This window comes from Zonotrichia leucophrys, chromosome 10 (assembly GCF_028769735.1).
Source record: "Zonotrichia leucophrys gambelii isolate GWCS_2022_RI chromosome 10, RI_Zleu_2.0, whole genome shotgun sequence".
Lineage (NCBI taxonomy): Eukaryota > Metazoa > Chordata > Aves > Passeriformes > Passerellidae > Zonotrichia > Zonotrichia leucophrys.
The window spans coordinates 2,654,336-2,676,079 of NC_088180.1; the positions used below are offsets into that span (position 1 = coordinate 2,654,336).

Genomic DNA, 21,744 nt, shown 5'->3' on the forward strand with positions numbered 1-21,744 from the left:
TAAATAATTTCCATTAATTTTTTCTGCATCTGAATAGAGCACAGAGCCTGGCAGTAATCCTTGAGTTCCCACAGCCATTTTTGGGGGGATCACATATGTTCCTGTGTCAAATTTAACCATGAATTTTGTCACAGATTTTGAAAAACATCAGAATTGTTGGTCTGCTTTCAATTTGCTTGTCTTAGGGAGAAAGAAGAAAAAAAGGGATTTGTGTCTCCTCAATTGTTGCTGTTTCCAAATGACTTTTAGGAGCATAAAATCTCCCTGTGTTTCCCCAATCACACAGAGTTTTCCTCAGCTCACAGGTGCATCCCTGGGGAAGCAGAGCTGCTTTATCTGCAGATGTCAGCAGTGCTCACTCCTGGGGCTCACTGTGCCTTTCCACTTCTCCATTTTCTCTCCATCCCAGCACTTTTAGGCAAATCCTTGGATTTTCCCCTTCCCCTGATGTTGTGCTCAGCCCTCAGTCTGATGTTCAGCATTTCTTCCTTCCCATCCCTGCTCCCAGCAGGCGTTTCCATGGTGTGGGAGTGGAGTACAACATCCTTCTTGTCTCAGAAGTGTGAAAAGGCTCCTTCCTTCAGGAATTAAACAAGCAATCCTCCATCCCCTCTCTGCTGTGCTGGTATCTTATCTTAGCCCACAACACTGGTGTATATTTTAACCTTTAATGGCACTTTTTACCTTCCCAGTAAGGCATGAACAGATGGTTGGAGACCTGTGGGGTGTGTCTGGAGCTCTTTTGACTATTCCTCATTTCAGACAGCTGCAGGATTTTCTAATTTGAGGCTGTATTAATAGGCACAGAATGGTAAAGGATACTTCAGTTAGTGCAATGTAGATGGGTACACAGAGTTTGCAGTGTCTGTCTTTAAATCCATACTTACAGAAGGTGGGCAGTGCCCAGGTGTGTCAGGTTTGGTGTTTTATATCAGATGGTGGCACCAGGAGATGCCAGGCAGGAAGGGCACACGACTCCAGCTGCTTTTACACAATCCCAGGCTGGTTTGGGTTGGAAGGGACCTTAAACCCATCTGATCCCACCCCCTGCCATGGGCAGGGACACCTTCCACTGTCCCAGGGTGCTCCAAGCCCCATCCAGGCTGGCCTTGGCACTTCAGGGATGGGACAGAGCATTTCCAGCACCCCCAGGTGCTGTGTGTCTGTCACACCCTGGCACTGGTAATAACCTGCCCAGGGAAGTAATTACAGAGTGTCAGTGAATTTGGTAGCCCCTGAATGGGCTTCAGATGTGAAACATTGGGGTTTCAATCAGTTTGTGGCTATTTAGGCAGCCTCTTGACTCTTCCCTTCATCCTCTCACTCTAAGAAGGACAAATGGGAAACATAAAGCTATCAGAAATCAATTAATCTGATCTAGGAACACGCTTATTAAAATGCTTTACTTACAAAGATCTGGATACTCCACAGCAGAGCAGAATTTGGGAATGTTTGGATCCCTGATCTGTGCATTTCTGTGAGCTCAGCCTGTTTGCATTACTCTTTTGTTTGGATTACTCTTTTGTGTGTTTGGATTACTTTTTTGTTTGGACTGCAAGCTTTCTATTTGTTTTAGGGTAGTTGAACCTTCTTTAGAAGCTATTTGACCTTAAATTGCTAGTGTGCACATTTAATTCTCATCTCTAATACAAATCTAGATGGATACTCTGGAATTTAAGAAAGAAAAACCAAGAAAATGAGAATGGCTTTGTGAAATGTTTTCCAAATTCAGCAGCTGAAGGATGTTGGATTTAGGAGCTGTAAGAGAAACGGGACTTGATGTGGGTTATGAGGAAGAGCCTGGTGTGCTCTGGAAACCAAGAAAATGAGAATGGCTTTGTGAAATGTTTTCCAAATTCAACAGCTGAAGGGTGTTGGATTTAGGAGCTCTAAGAGAAACTGGACTTGATGTGGATTATGGGGGGAGAGCCTGGTGTGCTCTGGAAACCAAGAAAATAAAAATGGCTTTGTGAAATGTTTTCCCTAAAGGATGTTGGATTTAGGAGCTGTAAGAGAAACTGGACTTGATGTGGATTATGAGGAAGAGCCTGGTGTGCTCCAGAAGCAATTAAAGCTCAGCCATTCCAAAAGATAATTACACTTGGCACCAGCCCTTCCCCCTGCAGGGTTCCTTCTTCCTCACCTCTGATGGCAAAGGGCCCCTGGGCTCCCCAGTGTCACCTTCTGCTCTGTGCTGCTGGAGCTGGGCCCGCCTGTCCGGGGGTGCCTCTGCTGCCTCCAAAGGGCTGCAGGAGCTGTCCCTGTGCAGTGTCCCTGTGCTGCAGGAGGTGTCCCTGTGCCGTGTCCCTGTGCAGTGTCCCTGTGCCGTGTCCCTGTGCCGTGTCCCTGTGCCGTGTCCCTGTGCAGTGTCCCTGTGCCGTGTCCCTGTGCCGTGTCCCTGTGCCGTGTCCCTGTGCAGTGTCCCTGTGCAGTGTCCCTGTGCCGTGTCCCTGTGCCGTGTCCCTGTGCCGTGTCCCTGCTCAGTGTCCCTGTGCTGTGTCCTGTGCTGTGTCCCTGTGCCGTGTCCCTGTGCAGTGTCCCTGTGCTGCAGGAGGTGTCCCTGTGCCGTGTCCCTGTGCCGTGTCCCTGTGCAGTGTCCCTGTGCAGTGTCCCTGTGCAGTGTCCCTGTGCCGTGTCCCCCTGTGCAGTGTCCCTGTGCCGTGTCCCTGTGCCGTGTCCCTGTGCCGTGTCCCTGTGCAGTGTCCCTGTGCAGTGTCCCTGTGCCGTGTCCCCCTGTGCAGTGTCCCTGTGCCGTGTCCCTGTGCCGTGTCCCTGTGCCGTGTCCCTGTGCCGTGTCCCCCTGTGCCGTGTCCCTGTGCCGTGTCCCTGTGCAGTGTCCCTGTGCCGTGTCCCTGTGCTGCAGGAGGTGTCCCTGTGCCGTGTCCCTGTGCCGTGTCCCTGTGCCGTGTCCCTGTGCCGTGTCCCTGTGCCGTGTCCCTGTGCTGTGTCCCTGTGCAGTGTCCCTGTGCTGTGTCCTGTGCAGTGTCCCTGTGCTGCAGGAGGTGTCCCTGTGCCGTGTCCCTGTGCAGTGTCCCTGTGCCGTGTCCCTGTGCCGTGTCCCTGTGCCGTGTCCCTGTGCCGTGTCCCTGTGCCGTGTCCCTGTGCCGTGTCCCTGTGCCGTGTCCCTGTGCCGTGTCCCTGTGCCGTGTCCCTGTGCAGTGTCCCTGTGCTGTGTCCCTGTGCTGTGTCCCTGTGCCGTGTCCCTGTGCCGTGTCCCTGTGCCGTGTCCCTGTGCCGTGTCCCTGTGCCATGTCCCTGTGCTGTGTCCCTGTGCTGTGTCCCCCAGCCCTGCCCCAGCCCTCGCCTGCCTTTGCCTCTGTGCTCATTCGTGTCACAATATTGACTTGCAAACACGGAGCTTTTGGGCCAGTTGCTATGGTTACCCCTCAGAATGGAGACTCCAGTCCCCGGCAATACATTCTCAGCCTTAATGAAATGCACAGCAGTGTGTTCAACTTGTAAACCCGACGTGGGTATCGCTAAGCAACATCCATCCGTGATTTGCCATAATTACTGCTGCCAGCTCTGCACCATTGAAATGCTGGAGCACAAGGCTGCCTCCTCCACTGCATCAAATGTTTTTCTGCAGTAGCTTCAGTCTCTCAGACCTGTGATGTTTCCTAGTCCCTTCACAGATTCAATGAACTAAGTTTGACCTTTTGAAATTATTCACACCTTCAGACCCCCTCTCTCCTATCTCTTTTTGTGTTTATCTACTGTTTCCTGCTCATTCAGTCCCAGAAATTCATCTTAAAGACCTTTGATTCTTTTGCCCTAGATTCAAAATGTGAATCCAGCTCATTTCCTCTGAGCTGCTTCTTCTTGTGTATTTAAAAAGATGCAATTCCTCCAACCAGTGTTGAATTAAAATGTGTGTGTGGAGCTGTTTACTCCAGGATCTGCTCCAGGAGGAGCCGATGCCTCAAATCTCTAAGAATCCCAGACTGGTTTGAGTTGGAAGGGACCTTAAAACCCATCCTGTTCCAACCCTGTGCTGTGGGCAGGGACACCTCACAGTAGACCATCTTCCAGTAGGTGGAAGTTTTCAGCTTAGAGCTTTTATTTGGTGTCTATCCTGAGCAAGGTGTTTTATCCATGAATTTGAGAAGTAGAATGAAACCAGACCCTGTTTAGAAGTCCACACTCCAGCCTTCAAGTCAAATCATTAATTGCAGTTTCAGCTCTTGAATTCCTTGCCTTGTGCAGGCACTTGGGGTGCTCGGGACTGTCTCTCCCAGATTCTCTGCTGCTCAGTCTGATTCCTTGTTCTGTGAATATTTTCCATGTACAGCCCCAGAGCTGCCAATCCTGGAGAGGAAGAACTGGTTGATTTATCTGCTCTACGTCCGCAGAGACTACGAGGAGTGTAAGGTAAGAGCTGCCTCCAGAATGTGGGAATTATTTCACTGATGTAAGGAAAAAACAGTTTTCTTGACAGTTTCCCAACCACCCTCTGTCCTGACTTCTTGTGGAATAAGGGGACCAAGAGAACACATGAGTAAAATGACTTCAGTGCTCTCCAATCCTTGGCTGCCTTCAGGATCTGAGGGTGCAGCTCTCTGGAGCAGTCTGGGAGCTCAGGATGTCACTGGGAGGGGAAAAGTGGAAAGAACTGCAGACTTCTGTTGTTCCAAGTGATGGATAGGGTTTTCCAAACTGATAATAACACAGTTCCACATGCAGGTTTCTTGATGGGACACTATGAAAACACTTCAGTTGAGGGAAACATTACTACCAAGTGTAAATAAAAAACATCCTGGTTACTCTTGAGCAAAATTCTTTCATTTTACACATGATCCATGGCTTGCTCTAATTCATCTTGGGCTTGGTGAGCAGTTTAGAACTGGTGGTCTGGAATTATAATGGTAAGTGGACAAAGGAAATGGCAATTTTTATTTAACAGTGTGTTTTTCTGATAAAATGAGCACAAGAAGATGGTGGGCAGGAGGAGGGGACAAGAGTTGCCATTCTGATTCTGGCATGTGCAGCAAAGATCTGAAAAGTCTTTTTGGCTTCTGAAACACCAGTTTGGTCAGGACTTGCCTCTTGTGGAGAAGCCTTGGAGGTGCTTAGGAAATGGGCAGGCTGGAGGAATTTCATTTAGCTCTTAATTAACAGAGCCAGGGAGTTGTATCATTAGAGTAATTTCCTCTCAGATCTTGGTTTGATAGATAGAAACACTGGCTGGACTAGCCCTCAAAACAGAAAATTGTTTCCCCTTTTTTGTGGTCTGACTGGAGTTTCTTGGTGTGATTCTGTGTGTTGATTGTTTCTGTGATGGGATGTGAAATCACAGAGTACAGAAAAGAAAAATATGTGCAGCTCAGGAAAGCAGAGAAAATAACAAATGGATGATATAAAGGCAACACTGATGTCTCCATGTCTTCATCAGTCATGGAAGCAAGGAAATAGCAGGGGAAAATCGAGAGAAGACAGCTAATAAATACTCCTCTGCTTGGCAGGCCAGCTTTCCTTTGCTCAGAGCTCACAAAAAAGTGATTTTGCAGTAAAATTGGAAGATTCCAGGATGGCTTGGGTGTTGTTAAAATCCATCAGTTTAGTCTCAGTAAGAAACAAATGACCTGTTGTGTTAATTAATTTTGCTCTTTCCCGCTCAGTGCTTTGAAATGCTCCCTCTCTAACAGAATTTAAAATCTCCCATAATTTTCAATGAACTAAAAGGCCATTAAAAACTGTTTATTTACTGACATCAACTCCCCACAGTGGAGGCATTAAAGTGGTTTTGACCCTTTCAGTGCTGCTTGAGCAAAGTGCCAGGCAGACATCGCTGAGAGTCTGCAGCTGCAGCATCCCTGGGATGACACAGAGACTGCTTGGTCTGCTGCCAGTTGTGTCTAAATTCTGTCATCAGCACCTTAAATAAACCTGGGGGAAGAAATCTGGGGTTTGAGATCATATTCCTCAGCTGAGGGCCTTTTGCTGTGGGACTTTTTAGGGTTTATAGAATTAATCAGATTTCTCTAAAAGATAGCTCTCTATTGCCCTCTCTTGCTCTGAGAATCCAGGTTTATGTAGATGGAACAATCCAGAGCATGTGAATTGAGGAGATGTTGGTTATTTCTGAGTACAGTGGTTTATAATCATGCACTTTGTAAAGAGTTACATAGATAAATTAGCAGCTACAGGTGAGAGAAGAGCAGCTCAGGCCTGTTCTTCCTTTTCCTTCAGTAAGAACTTTCCTTCTTCTCAACAGTAACTTCTCAATTAATATCTTCTCAAGAATCACTTTCTCAGTAATAGTTTTCCTCCCATGTGCTGTATTTGAGGTTCAGTTTTCAGGTCCTTCACTTCTGTTCCTCTCAGAGGCAGGGCATGCTGGTGCTGGCCATACACATCTGGAATGCCAGATAAGCACCAGGTCACTCAGAAGTTACTCTTACCCCCCTGTGTTCTTCCACTTCTGCACAAAAGAGGAGTCTCAGAGCAGAATTATGCCCTTGATTCCTGTCCAGGGTGTTCATCCTCCCAAAGGATGTGACTGTGGAATATATCCAGGCTGCAGCCACCCCACCCCACACTGGGAGCTGTGTGGATAAAGCCAGCAAGAATTTACATTTTCATCAGGTTTTTTTTTTCCCTGTTCACTCCTCATTTGTTGTTTTGGCTTTCATTCACTCAGCTGCAGTTGCTCCAGTTCAATTTATTTCTTCACAAAGGGCCTGGAGTAGATACCCTTATCAGCAAAGGATGCTTTCAGAGATGCCTCCTGGTGTTTTCCCCAGGTAGTTCCTAATTATCTTTGGGAATAGGAATGAACAGAGCAATACTGAAAGGGCCACAGTGTTCCTGGCACAGAGCTCTGTTGTGTTCACTGTGTGGTTGTCCCAGTCATGGTCCAGTGCCCTTGTTAGAGGTGGGGTTGTGGTTTTTGTGGCTGGAACCAAATCTCTGGAATCAACTTTGTTAAATTGATGTGAGCTTACAATTTTGTCCTTCCAGGCTGTCATCAAAGAGCAGCTCCAGGAGTCCCAAGGGCTCTGTGAATATGCTGTCTATGTCCAAGGTATGTCTGAAAATCTTTTTACTAAAGCAGGTCACCCCTGATTTGAGATACAGAGAACAATGCAGGGGATAGGTGAGGGAAACAGAATTTCCCTCATCAATGAAATTTCCCCACCCTATGTTCCCATAGAACATAGGGAAAAAATACAATTTTTCCCCTCTGCTTGCTCCATTTAGTATTGAAATTTGGGATATTCACATGAAATGGGCAGATTAAATGTCCTGTTTTCTCTGTATTTGTCATCAGTTCTTCTTTGGGTTATGGTTCCCAAAGGTTCCTGGCCTTCAGTGTGTTGCTGTGTGTTTGATTCTGTTACAGATGCATGTTTTCTGTTTGTTACCCACCCCAGGTGATCATTGTCTCACTCCTTGCTCTAAGGATGGCATTCCTCTTCCTGCCCTGCCTCTGGCCCCTTAAAAATGTCTCCCAAAATGTGACATTGCAATTCCAAATGCCATGGTGGGGGACAGTGGAGATTTGCTGGCAGGGACATGCTGCAGCCTGGAGAGGCTGGGGAGGGAACAAATCCAGATTGCATCTGTACAAGCAATTCCCCATGATTTAAAGCTTAAAGCTTTTGTGTCTGAATTTCCCCAGGCACACAGAGTCCTGCCCTCAGACACAAAACTGGGTGCTGCAGGAGGGGCAAACACCAGAGGAGCACTGATGTGATAGATGTGTGCTCCCCCTTCTTTCCCTGCTGTCATTTTTCCTGCTGAGAATGGATTCATTTGCCTGCTCTATGTTGTTTTACAGCTTTGATATTTCGCTTGGAGGGGAGAATTCAAGAATCTCTTGAACTTTTCCAGACATGTTCCATTCTGAACCCCCGAAGCGCTGACAACCTCAAGCAGGTGGCACGATCCCTGTGAGTGGTGTTTTATTTGTTGTTTCTCTTGGCTGTGCCACCCAGGACCTTCCATGCTTTGTTTTTCTCTTAGGCTGCTTAATTCCAGACATGTTTCCTCCTTATCAACACTTGGCTAGGCTTCCAGAAGCGTGGGTTGTTCTTTAAGCAGAATCTCTGTTATCTGCCTGGCTGCTCTTGTGTTTTCTCTTTCTTTGGGCTCCAGGCAGAAAGGTGATACTGATTTCAAGGTCCAGAGCTACAGGTGCTGTCCTGACCCTGCAGATCCTTTTCTGTTGCTGAAGGTTGTGTTAGGCACCTGGCTCTTTCCTTGGAGACAAAAGCAGGCTGCAGAGCCTGGGCATTCATTCCTTACATCCCCACTCGTGTCAGGATGGATGACCTTGGTCCCCAGAGGGAGCAGTGCTGAGATTGTAAACCTCTCCTGCAGATCTCTGGAGATACAGCAAATAAGATAATTTCTCACTGGCAAAGGTGATAGTGGCTGCACAGCAGGGTCTGAAAACAGGAAAGACATAAGAATTGCAATCCTTTTGCAGGTTTCTCCTGGGGAAGCATAAGGCAGCCATTGAAGTGTACAATGAAGCAGCAAAACTCGATGAGAAGGACTGGGTGAGTGTTCAGGAGGTTGCAGATCTTTGTAGTAGCTGCAAACTTGTCCCAAACCATGCTGAGCTCACACTGCCTGTGCTCTGAGCCTGGTTTGGATCACAGGAACCAAATCCCATGCCCTGGGGCAAATCCCTGGCTTGGGGCACAGAGAATTGAGCAGTGTGTTGGAACTTGGCCAAGGATCAATTTTAACATAACCACATCTGTGCTTTAAGGGAAATATGGGGAGAGTTTGGAAACCTCAGGTATTAAAACTTGCTTGAGTAATTGGCAAAGCTTTTGTAATGCAAAACATCGTTGAAAATACAGGAGCAGTGATTAAATGAGCTCTTCTGAATAAAAAGACAAAAAGAGAGGAAGAGCATTGCAAAGGGAAAGGTGTGACAGAGGGTGAGGGAGAGGCCATGCCTTGCAGCTTCTGCAGGTGCCTGTTTTGCCTGCAAAATGTTTCTAAAGTAGGCTTGCAATGTGTGAGCTCCTTCCTTTGTTTGTCACTACATCCAAAATTCAGGATACAAGGACAGCTTTGGTGTTATTCAAATTACCCTGTGCCAGACAACTCAGAAACCTTTTGTATCACAAGTCTTTCTTCCACCTGCATTTCCAGTGCTTGGCATGCTTGTAACCCTATTTACAACCCAGCAGGCAGATGCCAGTGGGTATTTTGATTAGTTATTCCCCATCCCTGGCTCAGCACTGGAAACAGAATCAGACTTTGCTCTTCCCTCATTCTGCAATCTGCAGCAGCCTGGAGTCACTGATTCAGTTCTGCACAGCTGGAGAGGCTGCATGGAGGAAAACAGGTTGATGGGGAAGTAAGAGAGTTTCCAAAGGTCAAGGCTGTCTAAGCTGATGAATCAGTGAAATGCTCACCAGAATAAAATAAGAAATTGGGAGAACTTTGCTTTTCTCAAATTGAGAAGTGCCTTGTGTGTTAAACTGTGGGTGAGGAGTTAGGGGCAGGGATGCTCCCTACAGACCAGAGTGTTCAGGATCCCTAAGGGATCTCCCTACTCTGTGCAAAATTGTTTAGGATGCCAGAGGGATATCAGATATTCCAGTGCTCAAGTTGTGTTTTGGAAAATGAGGCACATCTTTCGGTTTTGTCCAGCTGGGTTGGACACTGTGCATATCCTACTGAGGTACAGCCAAACTGAGTCACCCATGAGGGCAGCAAGTTTTACAGGGTGACACCACGATGAAGAAACCAGTCTGTGCTCCTTGTTTCTGAAAACAAAATGTCTGATTTCTCAGAAGAGCTTTGTCATTTCTGTGGATTTTGTCTCAGTGGACTGTAATGTTTTGTGTACAACCCCACTCAAGCTCTGTGGGTGCCTGAAGTAACTGGAATTTATAGGTTTACTTGTTCTAAAAAGCAAGAAGGGTGTGGGCAGTCACAGGGCTCTCCTCTGGGTTAGAGTTGTCAGATTTTATTTCATTCCTTGTGCTGATTTGGCTTTTTTGCATGCAGGAGATCAGCCACAACCTGGGTGTGTGCTACATGTACCTGAAACACTTCAACAAGGTAAGGTCAGTGGGAAGCAAGGAAGCATCCCAGAAATTTCACTCTCTTTGATAGCTTGAAATGGATCATTTGCAGCAAGAGGCTTCAAGAAAGTTTTTTGCTTCAGTGTTTTGTTTTTGGGAGCAAAGGTTTGTGAGCTGTCTCTGTTCCCATTTGTGTGTTGAATTTCTTTGAGTCAGCTGCAAGTCATTGAGGTTGTGTAAAGGGAGATCACCCTGTGGCAGGGCCAGAGGCTTTTTCTGAAATCTAAGATTTTTCAGAGAACATTTTTGGTTTTAAAGGGAATGTTTGAGAAACCTCAAACTAGACAGAAAATGGGCTGTGCTCCAATAAGAGCTGCTTCTGTGTCTGAGTCCTTTAAAGGCAGACCCAGGAACACTGCTGGCTTTGTAGGAGCAGCAATCCAGCTCCATCCTCTTGAAGCAAGAGAAGGGTGATGATAAAACTCCAAACCATTTCCCCAGCCCAGACTGCTGCACCTCATTTTCCTGCAGGAAACCTCAGCTCCCTGGGTCTGGCAGGACTCAGAGGGAAGGAGTTACAGGGTTGTTTGCTGGAGGTGCAGCAGCTCCTTTTTTCCACCATGGGAAGGTTTTGCTCCTGTGTCTGAAGCTCCTTTTGAACTACACCTGCAGTTAGTACAGGAGTTTTGGAGGTTGAAATGCAGTTTTATTCCCAGGTCTGAGTGTGCCATTCCCAGTTCCTCACTTAACCATTCCCAGTTCCTCACTTAACCATCCCCTGAGTGCTGGTGGTGAGCACTGAGCTGTCTCTGATCCAGCTGCTCTAAGGGAAAAACAGCATTTAGACCCTTTTTGTTCCCAGTTTGGCCCAGCCCCTCTCTGCTGCTCTTGCTGGTGGGTGCTGTGTTCCTTGCAGCAAAGCCCAGCTGTGCTCCCTGTTTGAGGCATCCCTGTGCAAAAGCAGCCTCTGCAGTGTGGGTTCACACTTGGGATTTGTTGTCTGCACTAACACCTTCCAAACTGGGACCTGCTCACACCTCCCCTGAGATTTTCACTTCCCCACTGCTGGAATAAGCATTTTAAGGAAGAACAAACTGCAAAGTATCAGTTCAGCCAGCAAATCCAGAGCGTCCCTCAAGCCAAACAAACTCAAATGCAGGAGCAGGCCTGTGCTCATCTCCTCCTTGGGAGGCAAATGCCTCTTGTTTGGCTTGAAGGTGTTGCCTTTTACTGCCCCTAAAAGCAGGTGGCTGCTGGTGCAGAGCTTGTTCCAAGGATTAGCTGGGCTGGGGTTTGTGTTCTCCAGGTGCAGGGGATGTTTGTTGGCTGTTCTCCTTCCCTGGCTGTTGGGGATTACTCATGGCTGTTGCTTTGCTGAGGGCTCTGGAATCATTTATTATTTCTTGCTTCTCTGTGGTTGTGTTTTTAGGCACGAGACCAGCTCAACCATGCCCTGGAGCTCAACAGACACGACCTGACCTACATGATGCTGGGCAAAATTCACCTCTTGGAGGGGGAGATGGATAAAGCCATTGAAGTATATAAGAAAGCTGTAGAGTAAGAAATATCCCTTTTTTTCCATCTGCCCATTCCCATCCTATGCCAGGAGAAAATTGATTGGTGTCCCAGATCTGAATTGAGGCCATGATTAAAAAGCTAATGGTAATTACAGGGGCTCTGAGCAAAGCTGGCACTTCCAAGCACTTCAGCTGTCTCTGCTCCTGCTGACAGTGTGGCAGGGAACAAGGGAGCTGTTGGAAGGGCTGCCAGAAAAAATTGGAATAACAAATGCATGGAGATGCCTGGGAGCAAAGTGATCCAAAACTGACTTCATCCATGCCAAAGGTTTATCTCCCAAAACAGTGTAACCCTGGCTGTCCCCCCAAAATCCCTGCCTGGGGTCACTTGCTGCTTCCCCTCAGAGCAGTTTGTGGCTGAGGGAGATGTGCTGGGCACAGGGAGCTTCTCCCACCCCATCACTGCTCCTCAGTGCCCACCTATCCCTGTTTCAGGGCATTCCCAAGCCTTGCCAGTGCTTTCAAATGCAGCTTTGCCATGGAGGCCAGCACTAGAAGGAAAATCAGGAGTGTGTTGGGAGGCAGGGGGTATTGATGCAGTGTTTCCTTACATGTGTGCCCTCACTGCTGCCTGAGGGTGGGTGGGGCTGGGCAGGCTTTTGGACTCATCCAGAATGTTCATTACGTAAATAATCCTTGCTAAGCATCTTACCAGGTTTATATTCTTATCCTGGTGCTCCCCTGCCCTCCTTTCTTCTTCATTCCTGTTTATTCCTGGGGTTTTTTTGTTCTCATCTGCCTATGACATTTTTCTTGCTGTTTCCAGCTCCAGGGCAGTCTGTTACTCCTTGTCTGTATTCCACCAGGCACAGGTGGTTTTGTTGTGGTTGAAGTTTAGAGGTGCCAGTGTGAATGTGCACATCAGATTTTTTTTAAGTCTTGCTAGCAGGGAATTAAAAACTGACTCCTGTTGGGGTGAGTGAGACCACAAATTGTGTCTCTTTCTCAGCTTTGTCCTTTTTTGTTGTGGTTTCCATCCTATTTATTTGTAATCTTTTTACAAGGTGAATTAAAATTCTGATGAGGAGTGTGTAGAATCCATCAGGAATGCTGAGGATTGCCTGCCCTACATGGCCCAAGAGGCTTAGGATGGATGGATTTACAGAGTGGTTTATGAGAGACAATGGAAAATCTCATTTTGTATTTCCAGGTCACTGATTCAGACTCACTTTGAAGCTTAACAAAACCACATTATCTTATTATGTGTCCAGATGTATTTCACAGAGCCTTGTGCCTTCCCACCAATCCCCAGAAGATATTTGGGTAGCTGAGGTGTGATGTTATTCAAAGGAAGTCCCCATGATGGCAGTTCTAATATTTGTTTTTAGTAATTACAATTTAATTTCCTGGATTGATACAACAATAATGTAGCATCAGAATTCCATGTTCTATTTTTACCCTGTTCTGGAAGGGCTGAAAAACAAACTCAGCCCTTTGGCTTTTATGTTCCAGGTTTTCTCCAGAAAACACAGACCTGCTCACAGCCCTGGGCCTACTGTACCTGCAGGTAATAAATGCTGTTACTGTTACAAAAACTTAATTATTTTCAATATAACCCTGTTGGATTTTTTTATAGAGTTAATTTCTATCCACCTTCCCATTGCTTGCACATGCTTCTCTACAGACTGAATTTAACAGGACAGAACTTGCTTTTCTGTGTCTTGTCTTTGCTGCTAAAAGCAAGCTGATTCCCTGGAGCAGAGCCAGAGCAGGAATTCTGTTTGGCAGCAGCCCTAACTCTGTTATAAATCCTCCAAGTATAACAAAACATGACTAGTCATTACCTTGCTTCTGCAGCAGGAGTTATCCTGAAAAAGCAGCCATGAAATTGTGAGTGTTAATGCACCATAAAGGAAAATCAGAATCAATTTAAATAACAAAGGTGTGCTTATCCTTGTGTCTGTGCAATGGATGGGAAGGGCTGGATTATTCCAGAAGCTGCTTCCCAAAGAGTGAACAAGCAAAGAAGAATAGGCAGTAGTGCCTGAAGGGAGGAGGAGGCCCCCAGGCTGCTCTCAGGGTGCTCTGGAGCCAGGCTGGCAGAGCTGGGGGTGCTCACCTGGACAGGAGAAGGCTCCAGGGAAACCTCAGAGCCCCTGCAGGGCCTGAAGGGGCTCCAGGAGAGCTGGAGAGGGACTGGGGACAAGGGATGGAGGGACAGCACACAGGGAATGGCTCCCACTGCCAGAGGGCAGGGATGGATGGGATATTGGGCAGGAATTGTCCCTTTGAAGGTGGGCAGGCCCTGGCACAGGGTGCCCAGAGCAGCTGTGGCTGCCCCTGCATCCCTGGCAGTGCCCAAGGTGAGGCTGGACAGGGCTTGGAGCAGCCTGGGACAGTGGAAGGTGTCCCTGCCATGGCAGGGAATGAGATGAGCTTTAGGTGAATTCAGTTGAAACCACAGAATCACAGGATGGCTTGGAAAAGACCTTAGAGCTTATCTAGTTCCAATCTATAGGATTGAAGTGTTTCCAAGCTCTCACATGCTCATATATGGCCACAGTGATGCCCTGTAACACCTTCAGGCCATGAGAAGGGAAGGGAAGTGCCCTGAGCAGGAGAGCCCTGGGCAGTGAGGAGTTTGTGGTGAGGGACTTGGGGATGTGCAGAGTACAGTTTGTAGCCTGTTTTCTGGGACAGAGAAAGCAGCAGAGACCTGTGAAGCCAGAGCTCATTTGTGGTTGGGTCAGAACAGTGAATCCAGCCAAGTGAAATTCTTAGAATCTGTTCTGTGAATTATCAAACAGGAACATGTGTGTGTAATGGGAGCACTGTACAACTCACTTTTCTGACTGAACCAGAAATCCTGGTGCCCACAAACCCTGTATTCTCCTTCTTAACTCCTCTTATTCCTGAATTTCTGATGCTTATGTACTTCTTTTCCCAGGCTGGGGAGTACCAGAAGGCTTTTGAACACCTTGGGAACGTGCTTACCTACGACCCAGGCAACTACAAGGTATGGTGAGGGTTGGAAATGACCCAGCTGAGCCATGAGGGGACACCTCCTAAAGCCAATTCCACATTCAGGGTTCTGCCATCTGCATCTGGGGCCTGGAGAGGCTGGAAAGGATCCTGCCCAGAGAGCTTTTTGTGAAATCCATTTCTGGGATGTTTCCCTGGGTAGGGAGTTGGGAGTGTGTGGAGGTAGGGAAAGGGAAGGAGGCAGAATATGGAATATTAAATTTGGTTTTTAATCTGAAGTTGCACCAAAGCCAGGTGGAATTTACTTTGGAAGGAAGATCTTCTGGATTTTAAAAATCCCTGAAGAGCTGTGCCAGGTCCCTTGTGATACTGCATTTTATTTTTCTCCCATCTGCTGATAGCCTGTGATTCCAGCTGCTCTGTGTATTTCCTTGGCTCTGGCCTGGAGAGCTGAGCTTGGTGTCTGGATTCCATTCCTCATTGTGGAACTGTTTCCCTTTTTAGGGCTGTTACTTAATTTCTCTCCTTTTTTTTCCCTGCTGGCGATGCAGAGCATTGAAATGTGTGGTTGACAAACATGAGTTGTTGTTAAAACACCTTTACACTTAGGAATTTTACTTGTCACTGTGAAATCTTAAAAAGGACTTAACTAGTGTGGTTTAAATATAGTGTGTTGTACTCACTTCCTTTTTTTTTCCCCATGCATATTCCCATTAATTTGCAGTATCAGCCAGTCACTGTGAACTAGGAGAGCTTTGCTGCATGTCTTGCTTGAGTACATTTTACTCCCCACTTAACTTGCACCAGAACTATTTCTATCTGTGCTTGGTTGTAAAAGGAATCTATTAGTGCACAGATCTTTTCAGAGCCTCAGACTCCAAGGAGTATTTCTGTCAGCCCAAAAAATACCCTAAACACTTGTAGTGTCATGTTGCAATACTGATGGAATCACAGACTCACAGAATGCTTTGATTTGGAAGGGACCTTAAAGCCCATCCTGTTCCACCCCTGCCATGGGCAGGGACACCTCCTGCTGTCCCAGGGTGCTCCATCAGCATGGCCTGGACACTTCAGGGATGGCAGACTCATTTCTGAGACAGTTATGATTCAAACAGTGCAGGGAGGAGCAGCCTCAGGTTTGTTCCTCACCCTGTGTTCTTCCCTTTGGTGGGAGATTCCAGAATCCCCATCTGCTCCCACTGTGGATCTTGGCAGTCCTTAGAAGTGAAATGGTTGTTCCTGGGATGGTTTTAGTTTAATCATTTTGTCCTCTCCTGTTCTTGCTGTGCCTGAGCAGATGGGGCTGTGATGGGTCACTGTTTGTTGTCCCCAGGCCACCCTGGCTGCTGGCAGCATGATGCAGGCCCACGGGGATTTCGATGTCGCCCTCTCCAAGTACAAGGTGGTGGCCAGCACTGTTCCTGAGAGCCCCCCACTCTGGAACAACATTGGCATGTGCTTCTTTGGCAAGAAGAAATACGTGGCAGTAAGTATCCAGTTTCCATTTTTACTCCCATCTGCATCCAGTTTCATGCAAGCACAAGATTCCTGTCATGTGGTGTGGGCACCCAGGACATTGCTCTGGCTGCCCTGGGTGATCCCAGACCCTGGCAGGGGCTCAGAGACCTTGGCACAGAGTCAAACACACCTGTGCTTTTGATTTTAACCCATGGAAACAATGACCAACTTTGGGTGAGGATTTACAAGCCACAGGAGTTTGAGTAGAATGATAGTGAATTTGTCACAGGGTGAAGAAGTAGAATTTTGGGGTTTTAGAATGGGGGTTCAAGAAGCAAGATGGAGGAATCTGGGTGTGTCCTGTCCTTCTTCTTCTTGTCCTCCATCTTCTGCTGTCATGGTGAAGCTTTGGGATTGGTTTAGAGTAGAGACAGAGTGTCTGACATAGGTGATAGGTATTGGAAAATTATCCTATTGTAAATAAAGTACAGGTGGTTCTTAGTATAAAAAGTTAACACCACCCCAAGGACAGGCACTGTGCCACAACCCAACCTGGTGGACAGATCTCAGCAGATTCTTTCTTCCTCAGAGAAAGAATGTAACAGATAAGAGAAAATAAACAACCCTGAAAAGCAGAACAGACAAATCTTGACTTCTTCTTTGGTCCTGGGGAAAAAAAACTTCCTAATACCTTGGGGGTCATCTCAACCACAGAAACCTGAGCATGTGGGGGCTGTTCTAGCACATTTATCCCTTTTATTCCCAAGGCTGTCAGCTGCCTGAAGAGGGCAAACTACCTGGCTCCCTTTGACTGGAAGATCCTGTACAACCTGGGCTTGGTGCACCTCACAATGCAGCAGTATGCCTCAGCCTTCCACTTCCTCACTGCTGCCATCAACTTCCAGCCCAAGATGGCAGAGCTCTACATGCTCCTGGCAGGTATGGGATGCTCCCTGTGCATCCCTCATGGGAACACCACAGCACAGACAGGAGCTGTGGGGTGAGGTAAAGAAACATGCCATAAAGGTTTTACTGAGGAGCTGATGCCCAGTCTCTTCTCTCTGGGGAAATAGAAGGGAAAACTGCATTCAGATCCAGATGAAACATTGGAAAAGACTTGACACATGTGAGACTGGGGTTGGGATGCCTAAGGAGTGGGTGTGGGTTTCCAGCACTGGATATTCTTGGGATGAAATGAGATAAACATGTCAGAAGTGACAGTGTGTGGTTAGATGGGATATTGGGAAGAAATCCTTCCCTGGCACAGGGTGCCCACAGCACCTGGGGCTGCCCCTGGGTCCCTGGAGGTGTCCAAGGCCAGGGGATGGTGAGAGGTGTCCCTGTCCACAGCAGGGTTGAGACTGGATGAGCTTTAAGGTCCCTTCCAGCCCAGGCCATCCCATCCAGTAGGGCTAATCCTGGCAGCAGACCTGACAACCCTGCTGTGACACCTATTTTATGACATTCACAATTGTCCTGAAAATCAGCTGCTTGTGAAACATCTCCTCCTGTGTGTATGTTTTGCTTTGGTGCAGTTGCTCTGACCAACCTTGAAGACATTGAGAATGCCAAATGTTCCTATGAGCAAGCTGTGGCCTTGGACAAGTAAGTTTTTGTCAGAGCTGTCACTGGTTTGGGTTTCCTTTGCCTCCCTGCACTCATTTCCTTTGCCTCTCACTCTATCTCAACCCTGAATGGTTTGTAGTTGGGAAATACCTTTATTCTTGTAGCTGTGACAGTGTTAAAACTTTTTTTTTCTTTTTAATTTAAGTCAGCTGTGAAAAATGAGAGAGGATTTTATTTTAGAGCAACCTAGAGTTGTTTTTTGTTTTGCTGTTTGGGTAGTGAATCAGTGGTGGTGACTTTGGATGCCAGTCCTCCTTTTGGTGAATATTTATACACAGTGGAGCAGATTGAATAGAAGAAAACATACTTTTTAACCCAAAGTTTGAGCACAGTGCAGAGCAGTGAGATGTCTGGGGTAAAGCCTGTTCTGAATTGGGCAGAGGGAAGTTTTTAGCTGGGAAAATGTGCAAGAAGTTTGTATAAAGCAAGTTAAAGGGCAGCTCCTTCATTAAGAACATCTGTGTTTGCAGTCTAAGTCTTAAAATCAGAGCACTTGATTTCAGAAATGTTAAGCTGAACATGAGAGTATGTCATCATTTCAGGCACAAAACCAAAATTACCTCATATTTATTAATAGTTTTGTTTCTCTCCCCAGTTTACTGTGAATATTTGCACACTTAGACCTAGCAGCACTCCAGAGTCTGTCTGCAGGGGCCACACAAGGTGGTGGGAGATGGGACACCAGGGATGAATTCCTCCCTGGCAGGGTGGGCAGGCCCTGGCACAGGGTGCCCAGAGCAGCTGTGGGTGCCCCTGCATCCCTGGCAGTGCCCAAGGCCAGGCTGGACAGGCTTGGAGCAGCCTGGGACAGTGGGAGCTGTCCCTGCCCATGGCACAGGGTGGCACTGGATGGGATTTAAGGTCCTTTCCCACCCAAACCATTCCATGATTCTATTCCTAATCATCTTTCCATGCATAGCAAGGCAGGACAGGACCTTAAAGGCAGCTCAGACTCCTTAGTCAGGGCCTTGTGAGCAGTAAATGGGCTCTGCAGCTTTGCCCAGGTATTTGGCACGTGGGCAATGCTCCAGCTCTGTGGTCTGACCAGGAAAATAAACCCTCATCAAAGCAAAAATGAATTCCCACTGCCAGGGCCTGCTGGGGGGAACATCCAGCCTGTGAGGCTGGTTCAGCTGACATGCCATGGATTTTAGCCAGTTACAGTGTGGCTGAACCTGTGTCCCCACAAGTTTCCCTTGCTGGTGTGTTCTGAGCTGATGGGGATGAAGGTGGTTGGTTTCCATCACCAGGAATGCTTCTGTAGTGGCCTAGGTGCCATGCTGGGGGCTGGAATGGAAATAACTTGGAAAACTCATCAGAAAAATGTGTTCCACTCCTGGTTGTGGCTTGTAACTGTTCTTTCTGTGGGTATTCAGCTATTGAATTTTCTCTGACTGTCATATTGCTTCTCAGCTCTTGAAGGTGGTGAAATAGCTCCATCAGGTTCAATTAATTTTAAAACTGCCTGTTCTCAGGACTGTCTGATCTCCTCAGTGTTTTGGCAGAGACAGGGAGGAGGGCTTATTCTGTGGTGGGCTCAGCATTCCAGTTTCCTGGTTAAAGGAGAAGCCATGGTTGTAAATGCAGTGAGATTTCTGCCTTGCACTGGGATGGAGAATCACCAGGACTGGAGAGGCAGGGCCTGCAGGTTACACTTCATTTATTGCCCAGGGCCAGCAGGGTCCTTCCTTTCTGCATTGCTCCAGAATGGGGACCAAAAAGTGAAACAGCAAACATGCATTCACAAACTCCCTGCCCATCCTGGTGGTATTTTAAAGTGCAAATCTACAAGACAGTGCCCACTGATTAACAACAGCTTTTAATGAACAGACATCCTGTCTGGTCAAGCAGGAGCTCTAGTGAATAAAGACACCATTAATCCATTAACACCAGCAAAAATTAAAGGCAAAATAGAATTAAAATATATTTAAACCAAGGATATTCTTTATAAAACTTTTGCTGTATATGATTTATTTATTTATTTTTGCTTCTGCCTTGGCCATGGATGGTTCCAGTTATCCCAGCCATGCTCCAGGAGAGGGCACCAGTACCTCACTCACATTTCTTGTCAACCCAGGGAGCATCAGAGCATCCCTGCCTGGCCTGGGTGCAGGGATGCTCCTGTGGGGTCCTCACAGGGAGCTGTGAGCAGGCAGAGCTGCTCCACCCACCCTGGCTGGGTCCCCAGGATGAGGTGAGGGATGAGGAATCTGACTCCGTGTTCTCAGAAGGCTGCTATTCTATTCTATTCTATTCTATTCTATTCTATTCTATTCTATTCTATTCTATTCTATTCTATTCTATTCTATTCTATTCTATTCTATTCTATTCTATTCTATTCTATTCTATTCTATTCTATTCTATTCTAAAACTATACTAAAGAAAGAGAAAGGATCCATCAGAAGGTTTAACAAGAATGATAATGAAAAACTCGTGACTGACTCCTCAGAGTCTGACACAGCTGATGGTGATTGGTCATTAAATTAAAACAATTCACATGAAACCAATCAAACACCCACCTGTAAACAATCTCCAGACCACATTCCAAAGCAGCAAAACAGGGAGAAGCAATCAGATAATTATTGTTTTCATTCTTTTCTGAGGCTTCTCAGCTTCCCAGGAGAAGAAATCCTGGTGAAGGGATTTTTCAGGAAACGTGACAGTGACACCTGGCTCTCCTGGGCAGCCCAGAGGGAGAGGGTTGATGTCTCCCAGTGAAGGAGATGGATTGTTTGGGAAATGAGAGTGTGTGAGCAGTTCTGCCTGGTGAAATCTTCATTCAGGAAGGGGGGCAGGAGTGTGCAGGTACCTGGAGCAGTACCTGCAGCTGTGTGTGGTTTTGCTGGGGTAGGAGAGAGGGGAGGTGAGGAAATGAAATGTAAGCAGCACATTCTGTGCTGTGTCAGGTTCTAAAACCCAAGAGCAGGGCTCTGTTGCACTGCCTGTCCCATGATGAGCTGCTCTCCTGCAGACTGGGAGTGCTGGGAGACTCTGAAGTAAATCAGAGAAAGATCATCATAGTGAGGTATGAAAAAGCCCCATCACTGGTGGGGCTGGGAGACAGAGAGTGCCAGGATTGCCCCCAGAGCTGGCTGTTGCAGAGAGGGAGGCAGTGATGGGGGGTTTCTGTTGGCACTGACACCCAGGGCCTTTGCAGAGTCCAGCACTGGGTCTGTCATTGGGCAGGAGGGTTCAGCCATGCTCCCAAAGCACTTTGCCAGACAATGAGGAGTGTCCAGCTTTGCTCAGGCACACCTCAGCATTACTGCAGGCAGGATAAATGTTCCCTCAGGAAATGTGATGCATCCCATGTGTCTGCTGCAGGTGCAACCCCCTCATCAACCTGAACTACGCTGTGCTGCTCTACAACCAGGGCGACAAGGAGGGGGCCCTGAGGCAGTTCCAGGAGATGGAGAGGAAGGTCACCGTGGCCAGGGAGAGCAGCACACCTGACTTCGACCCTGAGGTTTGTGCCTGAGCTCAGGAGCACCCCAGGGCTGGCAGCAGATGAGGAGGAGGAGGTTTGACTTTGAGTCCAGTTATTAGGAGGAAATTGTGCTTGTGAGATTTCCCAGGCAGAGCGAGCGCCTGCTGAGAGCTGCTCGCTTCCTTTCTGCTCTTTGAAGCCCCAGTTCTTCAATCAATACACAGCAAGACAAGATTCCCTCTTAATTAAGGCACTGAATTAGTGGAGATGTTTCCCCCAAGCACCAAACTGTAGCCAGCTCTCCACAGATCTTTTCTTGTAGTTTTTTTTTTTGATGGAGTTGTTGAGTTTATTGTTCTCTGAAGTGTCCCTGCTTACAGTGCTCTTCTCTTTTTGTTTCTTGAGAAGATGGTGGAGATGGCCCAGAAGATGGGGGCTGCCCTGCAGGTTGGGGAGAGCCTGGTGTGGACCAAGCCTTCTAAAGAGTCCAAATCCAAGCAGAAAGCTGCTGGGTCAGGGAAATCCAGCTCTCAGCAGCCTTTGGGCTCCAACCAGGCCCTGGGTCAAGCCATGTCCTCTGCTGCAGGGTATGGGAAAACCATGCAGCTCCCCCCAGGTATGTCTGCTCTGCTGTTCTTTCAAGTTTAGATGTGGGAGGGAAGAAAATAAATCTGTCTTCCCTTTGGAAGAGTTACAGCACCTGTGTGGGAGGGGATTGAGTGCTCACACAGCAGTGAGGGCA

The 21,744-nt window shown here is 47.4% G+C and overlaps 1 protein-coding gene across 2 annotated transcripts in view; it reads left to right on the forward strand.

Moving 5' to 3' along the window:
- BBS4 (Bardet-Biedl syndrome 4) overlaps positions 1-21,744 on the forward strand; it is a 37,637-nt gene that overhangs the window by 13,049 nt on the left and 2,844 nt on the right. For both annotated transcript variants that reach the window (XM_064722679.1, XM_064722678.1), the window contains 13 exons: positions 4,292-4,371; positions 6,961-7,024; positions 7,781-7,892; positions 8,432-8,504; positions 9,976-10,029; positions 11,422-11,549; positions 13,022-13,076; positions 14,457-14,525; positions 15,825-15,977; positions 16,717-16,888; positions 17,485-17,554; positions 20,900-21,041; positions 21,411-21,618. In XM_064722679.1, coding sequence (XP_064578749.1) covers positions 4,292-4,371; positions 6,961-7,024; positions 7,781-7,892; positions 8,432-8,504; positions 9,976-10,029; positions 11,422-11,549; positions 13,022-13,076; positions 14,457-14,525; positions 15,825-15,977; positions 16,717-16,888; positions 17,485-17,554; positions 20,900-21,041; positions 21,411-21,618 — 1,380 coding nt within the window. The remainder of the gene's footprint in view (positions 1-4,291; positions 4,372-6,960; positions 7,025-7,780; positions 7,893-8,431; positions 8,505-9,975; positions 10,030-11,421; positions 11,550-13,021; positions 13,077-14,456; positions 14,526-15,824; positions 15,978-16,716; positions 16,889-17,484; positions 17,555-20,899; positions 21,042-21,410; positions 21,619-21,744) is intronic.